Source organism: Lissotriton vulgaris, chromosome 3_2 (assembly GCF_964263255.1).
Source record: "Lissotriton vulgaris chromosome 3_2, aLisVul1.2, whole genome shotgun sequence".
NCBI lineage: Eukaryota > Metazoa > Chordata > Amphibia > Caudata > Salamandridae > Lissotriton > Lissotriton vulgaris.
Genome location: NC_141690.1, coordinates 176,553,194 through 176,574,685, shown reverse-complemented (window position 1 = coordinate 176,574,685; position 21,492 = coordinate 176,553,194). Strand labels below are relative to the sequence as shown.

General features: G+C 43.4%; 1 protein-coding gene across 1 annotated transcript in view; it reads left to right on the top strand.

Moving 5' to 3' along the window:
• Positions 1 to 21,492, top strand: part of DOK7 (docking protein 7) — a 549,432-nt gene that overhangs the window by 450,012 nt on the left and 77,928 nt on the right. The window contains exon 8 of the mRNA XM_086964146.1: positions 14,533 to 14,581. Within this exon, the coding sequence (XP_086820272.1) occupies positions 14,533 to 14,581 (49 nt within the window). The remainder of the gene's footprint in view (positions 1 to 14,532; positions 14,582 to 21,492) is intronic.

Sequence of the window (21,492 nt, the reverse complement as noted above, 5' to 3'; positions counted from 1 at the left end):
ATCTAGCTTGAGCGAAGGCTCATCGTACTGTTGAGAGCCCCAATCATCCCGCTCACTCACTGCTGATAGGTTAGATAAATGCATACCAGTTAGAAAGAAGAAGGGGGAAAGAGAAAGGGAGAGAGAGAGATACATGGGTCACCCAGTATCTTTATAAAGAAACCAAACACTCTACTAAGTTTGCTGAACCTATCAAATTCCAAAGCTGATTTCTCCAAACGGAAAACAGGGAGAGAACGATAAGGCGCCAAATAGCGTAGACTTTTCCAGTGGAACGCTTCTGACTAGGAAGAAAAAGCATATAGAAAACCCTGCCTAATTTCCTGCCTAACTCAAACCAATAGGGCAAAAACAAGAAAGCAATGGAATGGATAGCCGGGTGCTGAAGTAAATGGGAGTGAAATGCTGTACAAATAAAATGAATGTTGCCAGGAAGCTCCTCCAGGTTTGTAACAATCTCAAATACTCCTGTTGCCAAAACTGTCCCAGAAATGGGTTGTCAGCCTAACGTCCACTACCCTGTGTTCCACAGCTTCATCGGCATAGTATGACCAATTCTTATGGTACGTGTCAGCACATATGGTACATATGGTCTGCCCTGTCTTTCTTCCACGCTCTCTGCATGCTCCCCCCCGTGATTTTATGATCCCTACCTTGAGTGTTTCCACTGCATGCAAGTCCCGAAATTCTGGGGCTAGCAGGCATTTGTTCAGCCTCAGATTTAGATTCCAGACTGAAAGACCAGTCACAAGATGCAGTCCACCTCTGAGATGAAGAAGGTGAGAGTAGAAGCAGGGTGCTTGTGGCATTACAGGGAGAATCATTGTCCCTAGTGCACCCGAAAGTTGTGGGGCCTTAGCAATAAACCATGACTCGCAGTCTGGAGGCATAAAAGTTTCTAGAGATGGAGTGTACCAGGAGTTTTCTGCATGCCCCTAAGGAGAGACATTTGGTAACCATTTCTTTGGTTTTTCATAGGTCTACAGCCTCTCAGTGGAGAGACAGGACAATGTATTGTATTGTAATTGCATTTATATAGCGCTTACTACCCCTGACGAGGCGTCAATGCGCTTTTTCGGCGAGTAGCACGCTACTCCAGGACCCATAGAGGATTAATGTTGAATTAGTATAGTGAAAGATGCAAGTACATTTGAAGTGGTGGATAGGTTAGTCAGTTATTTGGATTTGGAATGATAGCAGAAAGCTAGATGAGGAAAAAAGGTTTGTATTTATATAGCGCTTGTTACCCCTGATGGGGTGTTGAAGCACGCTACTCCAGAAGCCCATAAAGGATTAGTGGTGAAATATGAAAGTAATTTCAGTGGTGGATATTAGTCAGTTATTTGGAGTGAGAAGGATAGCAGAGGGATAAAAGTGGAAGAAAGGTTTGCATTCATATAGCACTTGTTACCCCTGATTGGTGTTGAATCGCTTTTCTGGCGAGTAGCACGCCACTCCGGAACCCATAAATTATTAGTGTTGAAAATTAGTATAGTAAAATATGAATTAATTTGAGGAGTGGATAGGTTATTCAGTTATTTGGTTAAAGAAGGGTAGGTGGCAGGATAGAAGAGGAAAAGAGGTTTGTATTTATATAGCACTTTCTACTCCTAAGGGGGTTTTGAAGCGCAAGTAGCACGCTACTCTGGAACCAATAAGTATTAGTGTTGAATTAGTATGGTGAAACATGAAAGTAATTTTAGTGGTGGATATGTTAGTCAGTTATTTGGAATGAGAAGGGTTGGGGAGGGTAAGAAAAGGGAAAAGGTTTGCATTTATAACTCGTTCCCTAAAATAATTATAACTCACTTACTCGCTATGCACAGCCATGCCATCAATTATGTCACTTCAGGTGCTGCAGTGATGCTATGAGTGATTTCCTAGATCATGTCATGAGTGATGTAATATGTGGGGTAATTAGCAGTGCATGACTAGGGCAGGAGTTATAGTTCTTTAAGGGTACAAGACATAGTTTATATTTTGGTGCTGTTTTACAAATCCACCTCAACTTCTTCCTGGAAAAACTGACTGAAGGGAATTTCGTGTAAAGCAAGATCTTGAATCAAAGCATGCTTTTGTGATGTGGTTTAAATCGGGTCAGTAGTTTTGGAGAAATTAAGGTTTAAAAGGTATATTGACAGTGGTCTTGAATTCACAAATTTACATTTTTCTTATTAGCTGAGATGACTATGTAGAGCAAGCGCTCCAATTGGCTGGTCAAAGCAGATCATTAAAATATTACATTTTAAACTAAAAAATAAATAACTCTGAAATTCACCTAACTAGAACTTGTGCCCCATCGTGACTTGCTTATAACTCTCAGATTGAACCCTACATGAAAGGTTCAATGGCATCATATAATACGGCAGAGCATGGAGGGGTCACAACTTCTATTTAGCTCTAAACTAGAACTGGTGAATTCCAGTGTTTGAGTTTAAAATGCTATGTTTAACTGACATTTTCACCTCACTATATCACTTTAACCTTTGCTTTTTCAATGAAAAGCCACAGTTTTTCTTAATGTTAAGATAGCATTATCATAGCCACTTATGTTACTTTAAACTGATTTTTTTTCAAAATATATTTGAGATGGGCATATGCGCATCATGTGGCCTCGCCTGCTTGCATTTTTTTCTATGATAATTGTTTTTGAGGCGAGTGTCTCAAAGAGAAAGAAAGTTCCAGATCCACATCTGCTTGTAAGGGCCGAGACATTCTAAAAGGGCGAGAGTCAATTTAAAAAAAACTCTCTCAATGCTTTAAAAGAAAAGCAGAATGGGGAAGAGGTTAAATACATCATCTCATCTATGCCCGGTGGCCGGCTGGCATTAACCATCCCCCAACTACTTGCTCATGGGTTGACAGGTGTTTCTTGTGTTCCACAACCCCTGCTTTGTATAAATGTGGAAGGTGGCTGACATTTGCGCTCGCTCTCTCCGGTTGGGCTCCATTCAGCGATCAACAGAGAGACGGTACACCACAAGGGGGTGAATTGTCTCGACCAGAACAGGCTGGGAAGTGATTAATCTGGGTGCGGCTCCAGTGTGCAAAACTTTGGATCCTCCCAGTTGAGTTCAGCTGTGGTCCTCACTTCTGTGTAGCCTCCGGTGTGTCACAGTGGTGTGGCCATCATATTTATGGGGTGCCAGCTGGGATGGCAAGCAACAGCAAATAATGGCTGGTAGCCGCATACTGCCATGCTCAGTGGCGGAATGGAGCTTCTTTAATTTTAGTTGTGACTTCCGGCGACCCCACAAAAATGTTTTCAGGGTTTTTCTCCAGAGCATCCATCCAACTGCCCGGGATGCGGAGGGGAAACATGGTAAACACATAGTTCAATCGGGGCTTCATATTCATCTTGAGCATTTGCGTGTTCCCCCATAGAGAAATGTTAAGCTGGGACCAGCGAGCCACATTGACCCTCATGAACGTGCCAAGGGGTTCCACATTGAATTCCACCTAGTCACGGACTCTCTGCGACTACAATTCCAAGGTTCCACATGGATAAGGAGAACCACTGAAAATGTAAGCCTGCAATGGCAGTTGGATGTGTGTGGGTTGTAAGGGGGAGGGCCTCGCTTTTGACCCAGTTTTTCTTATACCTGGAAAGGGAAGTGAAATGTGTAATCAGGGTCATGAAGGCCCGCAGTGAGGTAGCAGGGCGAGGGTGACTAGAATGTCATCTGCATACAGCGTGAGTTTGTGTTCCTCACTAGGGAGGTGAATGACGTGAATGTTGGGTGAAGAGCGTATGGCAATCACCAAGGGTTCCAGTGGCTGTCGGGTAGTAATTAAGCCTCCAAATCTGGCTCAAAAACACTGGGCCAATCCTAGAGCTCTGCAGCAGTTGAAAAAGGTAGACCAATTCCACCCGGTCGGAAGCCTTCTAACCATCCAGAGGTACCACAAGCTTTTCATCGTCATCATGCCGAACTCTCCATAGGATGTGCAACAGAAGACTAAGATGGGATGCGATATGTTACCGGGGACAAACCCTACCTCGTCCTTGTGTACTAAGGAGAGGATAACCAGCCTATTGTCCAGCACTTCAGCTAGAACTTTCGTGTGGACGCTTAACAAGGAGATCGGGGGTAGCTGGAACATTTCAACAGATCCTTACCAGATTTAGGGAGAAGGGTAATAGAGGCCCTTTTGTCGTCAGCAAGAGTGCTATACAGCGGTGCAGCCTCAGAGTACACTTTGCAAAGCGGGAAAGTTAGCATGTCCTTGTCTAAAGCCAGGCTCTGGCCACCTTAGGCATGGCATCACATTGCGAACCAGAAAAGCCGCAAAGTTGTCAAGATTACACGTTGTATCCAAGGAGTAAGAGGTCTCATAGTAAGGCCTGAAAGACATCAAAATGTCTAGAGGGTGGGTGAGAAACCAGCATCATCTCTTGGCAGATGGGCAGTATGACAAGGGTGGAGTCTTGCTGCCGCAACTGCAATGCAAAAAGGAGACCTACCTTCTCCCCACGTTCGTAATGGCGTTGCTGAGGATAGGAACAGAGCAGTTTCTGTGTTAAAGGTATACAGTGTGTTGTACTCGTGCTTCACCTGCAGCAAGGCCCACAACATAGTCTGTGAGTGGGACCGAGAGTATTGGGCGGTGAGATAGGCAAAGGTAGACTCAAGTTGGAGCTGCTGGCGCAAGGCCTCGTATTTCTGCCGAGCTGTGTCACGCAGGAGATTCTCCCCTCTCTCCCCCCCAAACTCAGAGGCCTTCTTGGCCACCCCAAGGGTACCCGGCGAGTCTATCGACCCACGTTAAAGTCTAGGAAGATGCGGAGATGAGAGTAACCGCTTCCTGTCTGCGGTGGCCTGACATACCAGAGACTAAGTCACCAGTTAGCTGAGGGTGGGCGAAGAGTGCCCATATCAAGCCAGAGTTGGTTTGCGTCATGATCCGAAACTTCCAGAGGGGACTATGACTGCGTTCGCTAAATGGCCGACCAGTGCCACGTTAAGGAGGAAGAAATCAATTCTAGACCTGGTGCCATTCACTCCGGAGGTGAAGTCCCTCAAAGTGGGGTGGAGCAGCTTCCATGGGTTAGTCAGGGAGATGTCAGAGACCAGATCTTGGATAATGTCCCTGTCTGTGGCGGCGTGATGCAAGGGCTGATCGGCAGCAATATGGCGGCACCGCCTTTGCAGAAACGTTTGGTAGAAGGGGCTGATCTCTGATTTGAGGAAGGTGGCACTCTTAACACAACTACTGTTGTTGCGGACCTCAGCCTGTTTGCCGAAAGTGGCTTTTCAGACCGAGTGACTGGTCTGTGCTCTGGTCACACCATTGGTACAGTGGTAGACCTCAGCTTGTTTACTAAGGTAGTGCCCTAAATAGTGACTTTTCACTGGAGGGCCAGGACTTTGGTGTAGGGGTGATCCTTTCTGTACCTTACAGGATGTGTGACCTTACCTCCTTTTGTGGAGAGATTAGCCCGCCTTTCACCACTGGTGCCATGAAGGTCCTCAGCATGTGGTGAGGTCGAGGAATGCATGCCTAATACAGTGGCAGCCGTGGTTGGCTGCCCATGTTTGTTTGAGCAAAAAAGAACAGCTGGATGTTGCATTAAAAAAAACCGAGAAATTTACGGAACATACCAGTTTAAAGTGAACTTATTGTTAGATTTGGTTATAACATCTTAATATATGTGTTTTAAAAAAACCTCAGTAATTCAATTAAAAACCACAGTCAAGTTATGGTGCTGAATTAAAACCAAAACAACCACAGACATTTGCAATCTATGAACTCATAAGACAGCCTTACAAACCATAACGCGCTCACCAATGCAAGTTAGTTAGTGTTCGAGCAGAGGAGAAATAGAGTAGAAACAGAAAAGGGAGTTACTAATGTTCTGAGCATATGCATCGTTGATTGCAGAACTGATGAAAAAGCCCCTGATGAAACATAAGGAACCTGAACTGAAGAAAATAATGAGCAATATATGCCATGCTTAATATGTGCAGGTGTTTCCAGGTACTGGCACTAATCTCATTCTTTTAATCAGCAGGGACTTGGGGCTTAAGGAGAGAGGGAGAGAAAGTGGAGAGAGATCAGTGAGGGAGAAGAAAAGGATAAACAGATCATGGATGGATGGAATAGAGAGAGAGAGTGCAGTTAGCGAGGCTGCTTTTGGTTCCCATTCCAGCCCTAAGGTGTGTGCTTTTGTGTGCGTTGGCGGCTCCCATGTCCAATAGAGTGGGGGGAACGTATAAAAATAAAACACTTACCTTGAGGCGCCACGCAACAACCTTCCACCCTCGTCTGTCTTCCAGACAGGCTCCGGGACCCAGGAAACTGCAGTAACCAATCCTGGCACTGCTTTCACCAGCATGAGACCAGTGCAAGGATTGGTTGGAGTAGCCTCACTCAGCGCTCTCAAGAGCTTTGGAGGCCTGTGCTTTCTCTAACCCGGCTGTCTAGGACAGCCGGGTTAGAGAACTGTAAAATGTGCATGTCTGACTGGCTGTCCCGAGACGGCCAGCCAAAGAGTCATGCACACTTTAAAGAGTACAGCTCCATACTGCTGCCACTCGGCAGCACTGGCCCCACCCCCTCCTGTCACTCAGTTCACGACAGGTCGGTTGCTGAAAAATAAAATGGTAATAAATAAACGTAATAATTATCTTATTTTTCAGCTTTGGCCTGTGGGGTGCTCAGAGGAGCCGCCCCTGCTTGAGAGAGAGAGAGAGAGTGTGTGTGTGTGTGTGTGTGTGTGTGTGTGTGTAATAACACTACTGTGAAGTAGTGCACGTTTTTCTTAATTATACCAAGATAAACATTTATTAGAAATACCAGTCTCTTTTCACAATTTCTGTGTGATTATATACAGTTATAAAGGACAAAATCAAGGAAACTTTAAGGTAAAAAAAGAAAAAATCAAGGGATGTACCCTTAGGCCTAATGCAGGATATTCGATGCTGTAAAGGTCATGCTGAACGGCAGTTTACGTAAACCAATGCAGACACCCATGCTGCCTTTCCAAGAAATTTCCTAGCGATAAATCCAAATGAAATTTATTTGACAGCAAAGAGATTAACCCGAGCATTAAAATAGCTGTGGCCTGCAGCTTGTTACATGGAACATAACAATGGCACATATCTCTTACTTGCTGTTGCACAAATAGAGTCATTTCAGACAACCTGCTTTGTAAACATCAAGCACAGTATGGTGCTTCTTGCCAGCATGCATCTTTGCATTCTTTTTTCCTAGGAGCTGCCAGAGTAGTTTAAAAAGTTCAGGTACTCTAACAGATAGGTACATAACAGTGTTCTGCTTGCTGTAGGACCCGCTTTGCAGAAACCGCTAACGGTAAATACCCCTCCCCAAAGACTGTGGGGCTTATTTACAAGCCCTTTGCGCCACTTTTACTTCCTTTATAACATGGGAAAAGTGACGCACGGGTAGCGCAAACGGCTTGTAAAAAAGCCCCTGTGAATTCTTTAGCACTTCCTGCAGGATGATGTATGCCGATTTGGGACCTGATTCAAAAAGATAAACGTACACTTTTGTGAAAGTTTACATTTGTTTTGGTATTCACAAACAAGGAATTAATAGTACGTTTACGATGGGGGAGACACTGCAGGCGGACGGAGAACTCCGTACATAAAAAGATAGGATATTATGTGCGGAGTTCGCCTCGACTATGGAGTCTCCGCAGCCATAAACTTACCAGCCTCGGACATGGAGGGAGTTGCGGTGGGGCAGAGAGGCAGGTGGGGGAGGGGAGGGTGTGGGGTGCTAAAAATTGGCATATGGATAATTGGAGGTAAGTAAATAATGTAATTAATAAAACGTATTTCGTAGCGTGCCCTGCATCGCAAAATGCGATGCAGCGTGCGCTACGAAATTCGTTTTATTAATTACATTGTTTACTTACCTCCAATTATCCATATGGCGCTTTTTAGCACCCTCCACCCTGTCCCTCCCCCGCCCCGCCTTCTGCCCCACCGCAACTCCCCCCACGGGCCGCGGCTGAAACTTACTATTAAAATACCAAAACAAACAAAAGCTTAAACAAAAGTTTAAGTTTGCCTTTGTGAATCAGGCCCATATTGTTCTGTAAAAGACTGATATTTATCTCACTAACAAAGATTCCACTGCCTGTACTGTCTGTTCTGCCAATGTGCAGTGAGAAGTGCACATGGAAACAGCGGCGGACTAGCGGCACAGTCTGAAGTGGCTGGTCCAGCGCGATATCTGGCACAAATACCTTTCAAAAACACTGCCAAAAAAAAGAGTGGTGAACTTTCACAGAAACAGAATTATATGGTTCTTTACGTGCTGGCAAAACTCATGAAACATGTTAGGGAGAATACATATACATTTCAATAGTTTCTAGTGTTCACAATTCTCAGACAATTGGTTAATTAAGCCACTTTAAAGAAAAAATGATGGATAACTCAAAGGGGTGTAAGCCCACTCATATAATAAACAAAATCCTTGTTAGCGTGAATCTCATAAGTCACTAAATAAACCTGTGTTTACCCCTCTGGTAGCTTGGCACAAAAGCAGTCAGGGTTAGCTAAGAGGCACTGTGTTAAAGATGTATGCAGCATTCAAACAGTAATAAAGTGATAACACAACACAAGAAAAATCCCAAACGAATTTAGAACAACTAAGTGAATTTTAACAAATAAAACAACTTAAAAAGGACAAAAATGCAATCAATAGAACTAGAGCTATAAGTTTTTAAAGTTTTAAATGAATACTAGCAGCCCGCCCCAGCGTTGCCTGTAGCAGAAGGGGGCTGGGGGCAGCATTTCAGGCTTTGGTGCACTCCCGCTCCGGCCCCCGCCCGCCCCGACATTGCCCAGACCGCCTCCCGCCTCGCCTTTGCCTTTGCCTTATCCCGCCCGCCCCGACATTGCCCAGACCGCCTCCCACCTCCAGCCTCCCGCCTCGCCTTTGCATTTTGCCTTACCTGAGCCGCCGCTCTTCCCCGCGCTCCGGACTTCACCGCCACTCCTCGCTGCTCGTCACCGCTCCTCCCTGCCTGTCGTCATTACGCACGTTGCGGACATCGCTAGGTCGCGGCCAGCGCTACTTTTAGGGGACTACTTTGTTTTGAAAGTTACATTTTTTAATTTACGTTTTTATTTTATTTTATGCAGCCTATGTCCATCTACACACCATGAGGATTACAACAATGTATTGGGTGTGTGGATTGGTGCTGTGGTTCCTGAGTTTACCTTGCCAAAAGGTTTCTGTTCTCTCTTTATAATAGTAGTATAGATAGCACCAGGAAGCATAACGCGCCACAAACAGTTATCTGGTCACACTGGACATAGGAAAGCTCAGCCGACCCCAATGTAGCATGGCACAGATACAGGGACCAGGTTAGTACAGCTGAAGAGTTACCTTCTCAGACATGTGCGAAGTGGGCAATTCACGTTGGCGGGGCCTGTAAGGAGGAGGCTTTCTGTGCAAGGATCAGGTTGAATGTTATGGATGGTCGCTGTTGTAGGATGAGGTGCCGATCTTTACTGAAGATTCACCTCAGTGGTCGACATGGCCTGTTGCTGTTGGCGCGAACAGTAGGTCTCACTGAAGCTTTGCATTGGCAGTCATCGTGGATGCTCGCTGTCAATACAAAGAGCAGGTCCAGCGGGAGCTCCGCATTGGTGGACATCTTAGGCTGTCGCTTCTCACCGCAAAGAGTTCACTTCACGGTCACGAGGGGCATAAAGCTCTACATCACCACCTTTTCTTCAAGAGTTTACTCTGATGCCAGCCAAGGGTCCACGATCTGGGGTTCATCTCTTGGAAATCAGGACCCACTACAGCAGAGGCCAGCAGGAAGGCTCAGGTAGGTCTAGGCAGGTTCAGTTGGTGCTGTTCAGCTGGGTTCAAGGTAAGCAGGTCCAATCATCCTTCTTCAGAGAGCTGGGCAGTCCTTTTTCTGAATCTTCCACAGATCCATAGTATTCTGATGAGCGTATCTGAAGGTCAATGTTTATACCTGGTGGCAGGCTTTGTGTGGGCAGCAACCATCAAACCTGGTTCTGGTCAGTTCTTCCCCTTTCCCTGGTTCTGAGTCCAAACTGTTTAGGATGATAAAGGCAAGGGCAGGCCTGGTGTCAGGTTACTTTCTATGTGGTGCAAGCAGGGCCCTTTATGTTTAATCAGGGCAGGGTACAGCTCCTTACAATGCATCCAGTCAGGAATAGCTTCTCTCCTCACTCATAGGCCATTTTTGTTCCCATGTCTAGAAGGAATGCACAAAACATCAAAGGAAGACCATTCACTGTCATGTGATACTGGACACAGTTGACGACTTGCTGTTAGACCTCATGGGCAGTTTAGTTGGGTTGGTTGAGGTACAGGTTCTAAAAAAAAAAAAAGCAGATACGAGCCGTTTTCATAGCCGGTCATGGCTAACAATGTACAGTACACATGCACAATACGAGATTGATACTAGCCGCCCGACCTCCGGGTTGTGGGCTAAATGGTTGTGTAACGATAATACCACAGACTCGTCACTGCCAACGTTGATTGTACAGGTATTGACCGATGTACATTTGTAACTGAATAACTGCAATAAAAACATATTTACAAAAAAAAAATGTGATACTGGACACAGCCAGAAAGGTAAATTTGGATTATGGCAAATTAATGCTAACTTTCTAAAAGTGGAATTTTCAGAATAGTAAAGTAGAATCCAACTTTACCATTAAAGAGGATTTTAAATTCCAATTAATTTGAGTGCAAACAGCATATTGTTATCTGGTCCCAAAATGAAGTTAGCGCTTATTAATTGTAATAAGGTAATACAGTATTAGGCTATGGGAGAGATATCCTTTCAACAATAGATAATGATTTTGGGAGTCCGTCGAGACATGTCAAACTTAAACCCAAGTCCCCTACCTTTTAAATACCACGCACCCTACCCTATGAGCCTTTAAGGTATATCTTAAGGGTGACTTATAAGTAATAAAAAGCATAGGGCTTGCTTTAAAGGATGGTTGTATGGTAATATGAAGCATTCCAAGTGAGTAGCATGGAAATGTTTATGTATTTGTGTGAAAGCAAAGAACGATAGAATAATATTGGTGTAGGTTAGAAGGTCAGGTGACAGTTGCACCTTCAAGGCAGACCTAAACTTCTATGTAGCTTATTGACTGCCCTCCTTCCAACTGTACTGCTGCCAGAGAAAAACACCATAAACTATAAAGTTATATAAGACACTTTAATAACTTTAGAATGCCATGTGTGGTCCCTTGTAAGTTCAAGGTTAGGCAGCTGGATAAATAAACAAAATTATCATAGCTGTGTGGAGGGCACACAACTTCTGCCCAATCAAACCAGGTACTCCATGCTCCCAACATGCGGGCAAAGCAAAGCGTCTCTCTATTGATGGTCACACAATTGTCTGGCGGCAGCTGCGCTGTCAAGCCAAACCATAAAAAGGAGGTTTTGGCCCTAAAATAGGTTTATTTTGCCAGGTCGAAATGGCGGTTCAGAATTGCACTAGAGGCTCTAGTGGCAGGCTTGAGACACAATGAGTGCTGCAGCCCACTAGTGCCATTTAATTTACAGGCCCTGGGTATATGTAGTACAATATAATAAGAACTTATAAGAAAACCAATCATGTGTAGCCTAATTTAACATGTTTAAAATAGAGAACACAAGTACTTCACCTCTGGTTAGCAGGGAAACAGTGGGCAGAGTCCCAAAAGCCAACAAAAACAGGTTCAACAAAGGAAGGCAGAGGAATTCTAAAAATCTGGAGTGACCTTTCAGAAAGGTCCAATACCACATACCTGAAAAAGCACATGGTGCTTAAGAGGTATATTGGGGGGAGTCAAAAATGAATGAAGAGGCTGACCGATACCGTATGAATTTAATCTATATGCTGAATGCAAGCATGCTACAAGATTATACAACATTTTACTGTTATGGGTTTCAGGTATATTCCAATTATTGCTCAGGTCTGAAACGACCTATTATGGCTTCTAAGTAAGAGAGAGTAACATACAGTCAATTCAGTTCTGCTTCAGTTGCCTGCCTTTGTCTTAGACACACATTCCAAAACAAAGCACAGGAAAACTGGCACTTAACTGAGAAGATGTATTCTATGTTAACACCATGTTGTGTTTATAATATCCCTCCAACACGAGGACCCGGCTGCAACCTCTCCCTAACGGTAAAACACATTGATAATCATTCCACACTTTTGTTGAAAGCCAGACCAACACGTAATACGCGGTTAGCCATTAATTATGAGGGTCGGTTTACAACAGTTCAGTGAATTATGTGAAAGTTAGCACCTGCTGTTTGGATACGTAGCTATACAAAACCCTGTCAAATAAATCAAATATTGGTAGGAGCACAAACCCATTATTCACGCTTTTCCTCCATGTTTAGGACTGGAAGACGTTGGCTACATGCATGCACTCAAAACATTTGGCCTTCCTTGATGAATGATTGTAAAACTGGCATTTGATAGTCCAGATTGTTTCCCCCCTTGGATCAGCTAGTCTTATATTTAATCTGAAAGGAGAGGGGCTAGCAGGACATATTCAGCCATGCTCAGTCACTGTCAGCAGGCGGGGTTAATATGTACAGGCAGAGCGCCCGCATTCTGGGGCCACAGGCTTAGCTTTGGGGGGGGGGTGGGGGGGGGGGGTTGGGATGTTATACCCCCCAAGAAATGCATTTTCTGATAAATAGTTGCGTACTGGTGCTTTCAGTTGGATATTGTGAGATGCCAGTCTGATTTCACCAGTAATTTTTTACCTACACACAATCTCCATTTCCACTGCCCCTTAGGCCCCTCTCGTGTACTCTGCTTCGCCTATAATATATTTAATCATTTTATGCTAGCTTGATTGTCGTAAAATCTGAAGCCCACCCCCCTAGTCTTACTGACCAATCAACACCTATGGCTAGGGCGGGAAACCAAGGCTTTTCAATTTATACCACGCCTGGCAGTCACATGACTCTAATAGCTCTCCATTGCACAAGAGTTTTTGTGTCCGCATCAGTAGTAAGTGTGTAGGATGCCAGCAGCCAACCCAATCCTTAGTGGCTCTGTGATGCGCCAAAAGACACAGATAACAAGGTGTGACATTCCCCTTTTTTGCATTCTTCGACTCATAGTATAGTAAACAGAAGTGACTATGAACACTTTATGGGATGTCATCATAAAAAGCCAGGGCTGTCCCACCCCTTAGGCTTTTCCAAACAGATAATAGCAGAACTAGCTAGCAAAGTGAAGGCACCTTGTGTCCTCATTGTGGAAATTACCAAGTATAACTCTTCTCCAAATTTATGGAAGGATACAGTTTTACCTACCTCTATAAACGAGGAAAGCTACAATTGAGTCCCATGCCCACTGAGGACAGAACTGCTAGTGATAAAAGGCACGCACAGCTTGTATTTGTTTAAGATAAGTATATATTGCCGTCATATATATATTAGTAAATGCTTACATAGTTTCCACTGTGGAGGCGAGGTACAGGACATGCATAGAAGAAGAAGTAAGTGAAGTGATGCCCTGTGCAGTGTGGTAGTAGTTGAATGCAAATGAGGACATGACTTATGTTTTTCTTTTAATAGGAACCACCCATAATAGCCAGTGGTTGGAACTCATAGCCCTCAGGAAGCAAGTGAAACCCATAGCCACTGACCCTCAGCATTGTGGCCTGTCATGGAGGGGTGTGCACACTGATGTCATGCTTGCATTGGGGGTCATTGGGCTGGGTGCACTTGGGCTCACCGTCAGCTTGACCTGAACATTCACGATGGCAGCTTTACCATGCAGAGTATCTGAGTACCTGACCTACGTGTTCTTCTATCTCAGCACTTGTGTGAGTGGACAATGGGCAGTGTGGTTGTGGGCTCGCCTCAAAACATTTAACGTCATAGGAGCGTCGAACGTTCAGCGCCCAGTGCTGAACGTTCGAAGAACGAATGCTGGCCCGTTGGCCAACGGTCGTGCGCAGCACTGGCAAGGTAGTGCTCACGACGACCGTTAGCCGACGGCAGCTCTTAAGGGGTTAAGTGTGTACACAACCACCTGCCACAGCAAAACGTGCATGACCATTGTTCCACACAACTCACCTCAGATTGTTGTTAATCATAAGTAGTGCAGCATTCTGTTGGCTTGTATGTGGCAGCTTACCTCTACCAAGGAATGACATTCATAACACAGTTTTGATCTGATGCTACATCACGGGGGGGGGGTGCTGGTAGTGCAACTTGCTATGTTTCTATGTTTTTCAGTGTGGTGGATCATCAGTGAGGATTGAGCCATCCAGGGTTGATGGGACAGAGGCACAGAGGTTGATAGGAAGGCGCTCATGTAGTCAAAACCTGTTTATCAGCTATCGGGGGTGGCAAATGCTTTTTGTCTGAATGTTCTCTTGTTTAATTAAGTGGTGGCACCTGTCGCTGCCAGATGTTGTGGAAACAAAAGGGAATATATTAAGCTGATAATCCTAATTTTGAGGAATGATGGACCCATTTAAAGCAGCTCAGCTTTATGCATTGGGATCTTTTTTAAACATTTGCTTTCTTTAATTTTAGGGGACAGCTTCACCACAGCCGGGAGTCTCTCAAACCGCAGCTACATCAGGTAAGATCTATGTTTTAGTGCATCTCCTCTGCCATTTTACGTAGTGTTAAAATATGTAAGGTCGTTCATGCTACTTCAAAATTTGAAATGCATTTTGATAGTAGATCCTCAGTATGGGGTCTACAAGGGTATTGACCCATGCAGAAGGTGATCAAAGCTAGGATGTGGCAAACATCTGCTTGAAATGTGTTGCTGTTCACATTTTGGGGTGTAGTCTCAATGAATGTCAGGGTACGTAAAGTAGTACTCTTTTATGTACCCTTCTTGGCCTTTGTGAATTGGTAACAAAATAACTGAATTGTTAATAAAATAGGAATATTCAGGTCATATTCATAAATAGTTAGTACAAATAGGAAGGACTGCACCTCCTTTACTAATGGGGAGTTGGAAGTTTGGGGCCCAGTCACAAACCCATAGAAAAGTACTTAAAAGAGTATTCATGTAGTACTACTTCCCACACTCATGCTCATTTGCATTGCCTCTATAATGATTAATAAGCACAGCAAGAAATTCCACAATTTTGAACCATCAATGGAAAGTGCTGGTAAACCAGCGAAGCAATTCAGGACTGATTTGTAATGTTTTTGTGCCACAAAGTTCAAGTTGGGTGTCTAAAAAGGACCCACTTTAGGCATATATATATAAGATATTGATCTTGTAGATGAATACTAAAAACTCATAATATTTAGGATTTAGGATTGGAAATATGGACGTTCCCAAGAAAGGGGAAAGAAACGTTGGGAAAACCTATAAAATTCCTACATTTGTTATATACATATATCAATGGTTTTCACACCACTTTCAGCTCAAAATTTTAATGTGAAAAACACTGAGGAACTGAGCAAACTGGATGTGAAAAATCACAAAAACTTCAATTTTTTTCTCGGGATGTGGTGGGAGAAAAGAATTTAAGGTGCTGAAAGAAAAAATCTTCTGGTTTAGGTATTGGCCTGTAGATGTGCTCTTCCATTTTTCTTGATAGCCATTTGTTGACCAAGGATTTTATATGTAAATGAAAAAAATTATTTAAAAAAAAAAATCATGGGCGTAAGCACAGGGACATAAGATTATTCTTCTTTGTAAATGAGGTACCTGTGTGTATCGCAGGAGTATCGAGAAGGCCAAGAGAATGTAGTAGGAGCAGAGGGTCATTTAGATACTGGTAGGCGACCCACCAGCCTGCTACATCAGCCAAGCATTGGTTTGTGCTTCGCTGCTGAGAACCACCGCTCTAATGAGCAATTCTCACGTTCCTGGTGGAGATCTCCATTATGAAAGTGAATCGGCTGGTAGGGAGGATACGCGCTCATCACTGCTAATGTCGAGCAGAAAAAGAAAACCCAATTGTGGCCCAGTAGTCAGAGGCCATTGACAGCTGTCTCTTCCGGGGTCCACCTTGGGTCCCATGTCCACCTCGGCAGGGAAAATGAATGAGAGTTGCCTGCCTCGGTAGGACTGGGTGCTGGTAACTGTGACCTGGCGAACAAGCGGCAGATGAGCTGTCAGGTCAAGTCTTTCCACTGGTGGATCCAGTTGTAGCTCTGACTCCCAAATGCAATGCTTGAGACCTCACAATATCTGTGCCAATAAGTAGCAACACCTCAAATCAGAACATTATTATATAACAACACATGCTCAAACCATTAAATAATATTCCCTTCATAGTGTTCCTAGTATTAATTATACCATGAGCTATAATCTCATCAGTAATATGTAGGACATGTTTAATTGCGTCTGTCACATTGATGCGGAGATCATGAGTGTTGCCTTTGGTGTGCAAGTTGTGTTCTGCATAGCTGTTGTGCGAGTTATGATTTAGCCTACCTAGCACTAAGAAACCCCTTCAGGTCAACAAGCGCTGCATAGGAGCTGAACCTGCAATTCTTAACAGAACTCCAACGCTGCTTCTTACATTTCATAAAATTTGCATTTGGGGTCAGGCTTTTGTGCCTAAAGCTGCAAGACCCTACGCATCTCCTTCCAGATCTTTAGCCAGAAACAAACTAATCCTGTGGTCTTTTGCTATCAGTCGAAGCAATGGCTTCTCCAGATCTTCAGCCAGAAAAATCCTGTTGTCTTGTGCTATCAGTCGAAGCAATGACTTAGCCTACGGCTACTCCATCTCATAACATTTTTCCCCACTGGGTGCAATCAGTTTAGGTTTAATTATGGTTCAGTTAGCAACAAGCGTGTGTGTTATAATATAAACAAATAAATAAAGTATAAACAGAGTGTATAAGATTGGCTCATAGAGAGTTATTTGCATTTTCCGAATGTAATATGCACTATGGCTTGAAATGCCCCAAGCTCTGAACTAAGCACTGAATGCAGGTTTGCTGTTGCTTCCTGCAGCTGTGGTTTATCTATAGGGGCGCAGGGGCATTGACCTGCTACCTGCGAGCCATTACATCCCTCAAATACATACCTGTCTTTCCAGGTGCGGGGAATGAGATTTTGATACCCTTTTTGATCACTTAGATACTAATCTCATTCATTAATTTGGATCGGTTGTTATCTGTCATTGAGTAAAAGACAAACCCCGCATAGGTTAGATAAACCCCATTAACTGACGCAACCCTGAAGAACCACTTACAACTGATGAAGTTTTGAAAGTTTTATATAAAATCAAGATTAAGTACATATACAATCCTCTCAGGATAAGTTTCAATGAGTATACAAATGAATACAATCAAAAATCAATTCCAAATCTCCAGATTAAAGCATAGATACAATGTGGTCCTGTTGCGTCATCTACAAAAGAATAGACAATTTAATTCTGTCCCTACTCTGTACTAAGTGAAATCCCTACTTCACAAGTTCCTTACCTAAAAAGGTGTCAGCAGTTTGACTTCCAAAGAAGTTCAAACTCTCTTAACCCCTAATGGTAATTTCTATCGAGAAGCAGTACCCTCTCTGCCTACCCATCCGCTCTCTAAGGGTCCTCGGCCTACTGCTCCCTCGCGCTCTGATCTCTCTGTCTGACTTCTCAGGCCATCTGCTCAAGTCATCTGCGCTATCTTCTTCCCGGGGTACTGTCCCTAAAATACACAATCACAGTATGGATGGAACGCCCCTTCGACGCCCACCACGTACTTTCTTAATGATGTCATTCTTCGCTCTCTCCATGGCTTCATCTCTTCGTGCCGTCCGTTAAGTTGACCTTTCTCCTTAGACGCCATCTTCGTCTTCTTGCTGGTGACTTCATTCGACATTACATTTGACACTTTCGGAGCAAAGTCTATCACCTCAGCAGACCTTTAGTTCTTTACGGCTGTATTCATAACCTTAGTTGGTCCTGTGAACGGTCGTTTCTAAACAACACTCAAATTCCAAGCGTCTCCTCTCACGTTTAGGCAATAAACTTCGTCCGGCATTGTCACCTTAAATCTAGCAAGAACCTAGACTCTTTGGCTCGCACGTCCACATCAAGGCTATTCACGACCCCTGTGAGCCCACTAAATTACATACAGCGGACTACACTCCTGCGAGCTCTTGGTCAGTTAGGTTAAAATCACATATGACCTAAACCTTCTCTAACATTCCTACAAAAAGCTTTCTACACGGTATAACCTTTAGCACACATTTATATATAATCGTATTTAGTAAGTCCTTCGATTATAAGTGAATACATTCTACATATAACGCAACATTTATATTCTCGTGCTTACATCGCACTATACATGTTCTGCACATTTCTTCGTTTTACATTTCTCGCCGTTTCTCCATTTAAAGTTATACACGTATATTTTAGTTTTACACGTTCTTCAGTTCGTAAGCATTTCTACACATCTCTATATTAGCCCACTATGTATACGGGCCTTCTACATCTATTGCATTTTAGATTAAATACAGAATACATTTCCTATTACATTGGTTACATCTGCTACAAGTGTTAACTTCACGTTATAGATTCCACGTTTATACGATATGCTTGTGAATATGGCTCGGATATACGTTTTATTCAAATTGCGCTCTCTCAGTTCCCCCCTTTGATGACTTCTAGGAGTCATCACTAAATACAATTTGAATAACACTTTTACACAGAACTAGTTACAACATTCCCTCTTTTTATCGTTTCGAGAGCTCTTAAGCTTTTGTACTGTTGATCTTGTAAAGCAGCTAATCTCCTTTCTTGCTCTCTCATGGATCTTTGTAACCGGTTCGACCTATACCATTTATACAATTTAACTAACCCTAATAATGTGATTATGCAAATCAATACTATCAATACAGGTTTTAATATATACCACACAATGCTTTTACCAAGGTTGGCAAACCAACTTCCAACCTTTCCTACTCCATGACCTACTTTTTCCCAAACATTTGTTTTTGATAAATCTTCTATTTCTTGGTGTATCTGTGTAATGTTTCTTATGACCTTCTCAAGTGGTTTTGAATTATCAGGAATATAAGTACAACATTCCTGGACCTTCAAAGCCTTGCAGACTCCGCCCTCTTTTGCTAGCAGTACATCTAAAGCAAGTCGGTTCTGAAGAACCATTGCTCTAATCGACTGCATCTCTCCTTCTACTAACATTAATGACCTTGCAGTACTTGCAGATAATCTATCTACAACTGTAGCTAGTCTCCTGATCTTAACATCGTTAAGTATTAAACCTAACATAGGAAACATTGCTCCAAATATGTCTCCAACTACTTCTGCATCACCTACTTCCCTTTTCGCTCTTGTCGAAGCTTTTCCTTCTATGATCGCTAAATCCTTTGCATGATATATTTTGGGGAAGACAATTGCCAAGTAACACGAACCATACCAATTGTCAGGCAGTTTTACATAGGCATTTCTTCCACATACAAAATATACATTAGGAATCGCTTGCATCCCCTTCATAAAATCTTTCGTATAGTACTCTAATCTAAAAGCATGTTCGCAATTCACTTCACCTACAAATACACTCTCATAATACGTCTTGCTTCGAGTTAAACATAACTTTCCTTTCTGCGTTCTATCCAAAGCTATTGGACCATTGCTACCTTTCTTCTTGTGTGCTTTCTCTTCTTCGGTCCAATCTGTTTTCCACTGTCCTGACATTTTTAGAATCTTCTGTCTTCTGTATCGGTCATCTACTTGTCCTATGAACTTTTTCTCAACCTCTGACACTTTGCAAGTTAGATTATTTATGCGTGCATATGATGTATCTAACGTATCCCAAGGAAGAAAGAACTTGGCTAATCGATCTTCCTTTTTGTAATAGTCCCACTTATTCATTTCCTTATAATTCGGGACTTCTGGCAGTACCGAATCATAATTTGAAAAGTAGTACTCAAATCCTTCTCTACCATAAAATATACTGAGCAGTAAACTACATGTTATCCCATAAGTCAATGGGAGATGATGATATCTGATGCCTTCGTCTACGGAAGCCGGCAATTGCATACATACATAGCATTCCTTGGCCTCCATGGCATCGGTATATTCGTATAATAGCTTGGCATATGCATTTGACCTAAAATTTCCCTGTGACTCGTCTACGTGTAACCTACGAGCTTCATTTGCCAGTAACGTTTTTTCACGGATGACATTGCTCTCCTCCTTCTTCCCAACAAGAGCAGGTTTCAAAGTCGTTACAGGCTTTACATCTTCTATTTCTTAATCAGTTTCATGTCCTACCATGTATGATGTGGTAACTACTGTAATTATGAGAAAAATTACTAATGCTATTAGTGTACCTATTATGCATCTAGTTTTTCGGTTTGGGTTGCCGTTCTCCATGTTGTCAAACAGCGTCACTCCTTCCTTAGCAAGGAGAAGTTTTCTTTTCAAGTCTTTAGTTTGCTTTATTTGCTTTCTCAGGCTGTAAAATGCTCTTTATCAACAAAGTCTCTTTTCACAACAATGTCTTTTTTCTCTCTTTGCAACAGACAACCCTAACCCTTCTCCGTCCTCTAAATGTAATCCCTAATTTTTATTCTTCTTTCCACTCGGCGCTAGGTTATCTTCTTCTTTATAGCTTAAACAAAAAGTCTTTATGTATCTATAATTATTCTCGTACCTGCAGCTTTAGCAACAAGTTCCAATAATTCAAAACGAATAACTTTTTCTTCTTCTTCTGGAATTTGATGACCAAAAGTCGGAAACTGTAATCGATTTAGCACTAGATCTTTGATCCGACTTAGGTATGGGGGTATGGGAAGTGTGAAAGTCAGTAACCCCTCAGTCTCGAGTCCAGGCGTCAACATCCATATCTCCACTGCCACAAATGGATCGAGATCGATTACCTTCACTTCTTTCACTCTCCCAGATTTCTGTCCCCAAGACATCTGCTAGATAAGTCCACTCTGGGGTGGCGTACCTTCTGCAGGGCACACATACCTTTCTTGATCTTCTCGGACTCTCAGAACCTGAATCTGTAGTTTCTTCTTCCTGATCCGACTCTTCGGATAGCGGGACAAGGGTTCTTTCGTGATCTGCTTTTAAGCTTGGCCTTCTCCTTCTCTCCGGCCAACTAGCTTCGTCACTCCTTGTCCTCCTACTCCTTGTTCTTGGACTTGTCTCTTGATTGCTCACAGCTTGTTCATTCTCTGATTCGGATTCCCATGTACTCTCTTCTTCCGAGACGACTTCGGTCCCACTGGTGTCCTGACCATCGTCGGCCTGCTCCGACACCGTCTCAGCCTCTTCGGTCACCTCTACAGCTTGGCTTTCCCCCTCTGTGGCTTCTCCGCTTTCCGCTGGATTCTCATCCGAGAGAGGAGCTGTTTCTTCCAGAGGTGTTGGCACTCTTCGGGTGTGTGTGGCGTGTATCCAGTTGGGCAAACCTCCACACTTTACTGCAGTGTTCGTAACTAGTATGACTTGAAACGGTCCTCTCCAGCGCACGTCTAGACAGTTCTTCCTAACGTGTTTCTTTACCAGGACCCAGTCCCCCGGACACAGGTCATGGCACAAGTCT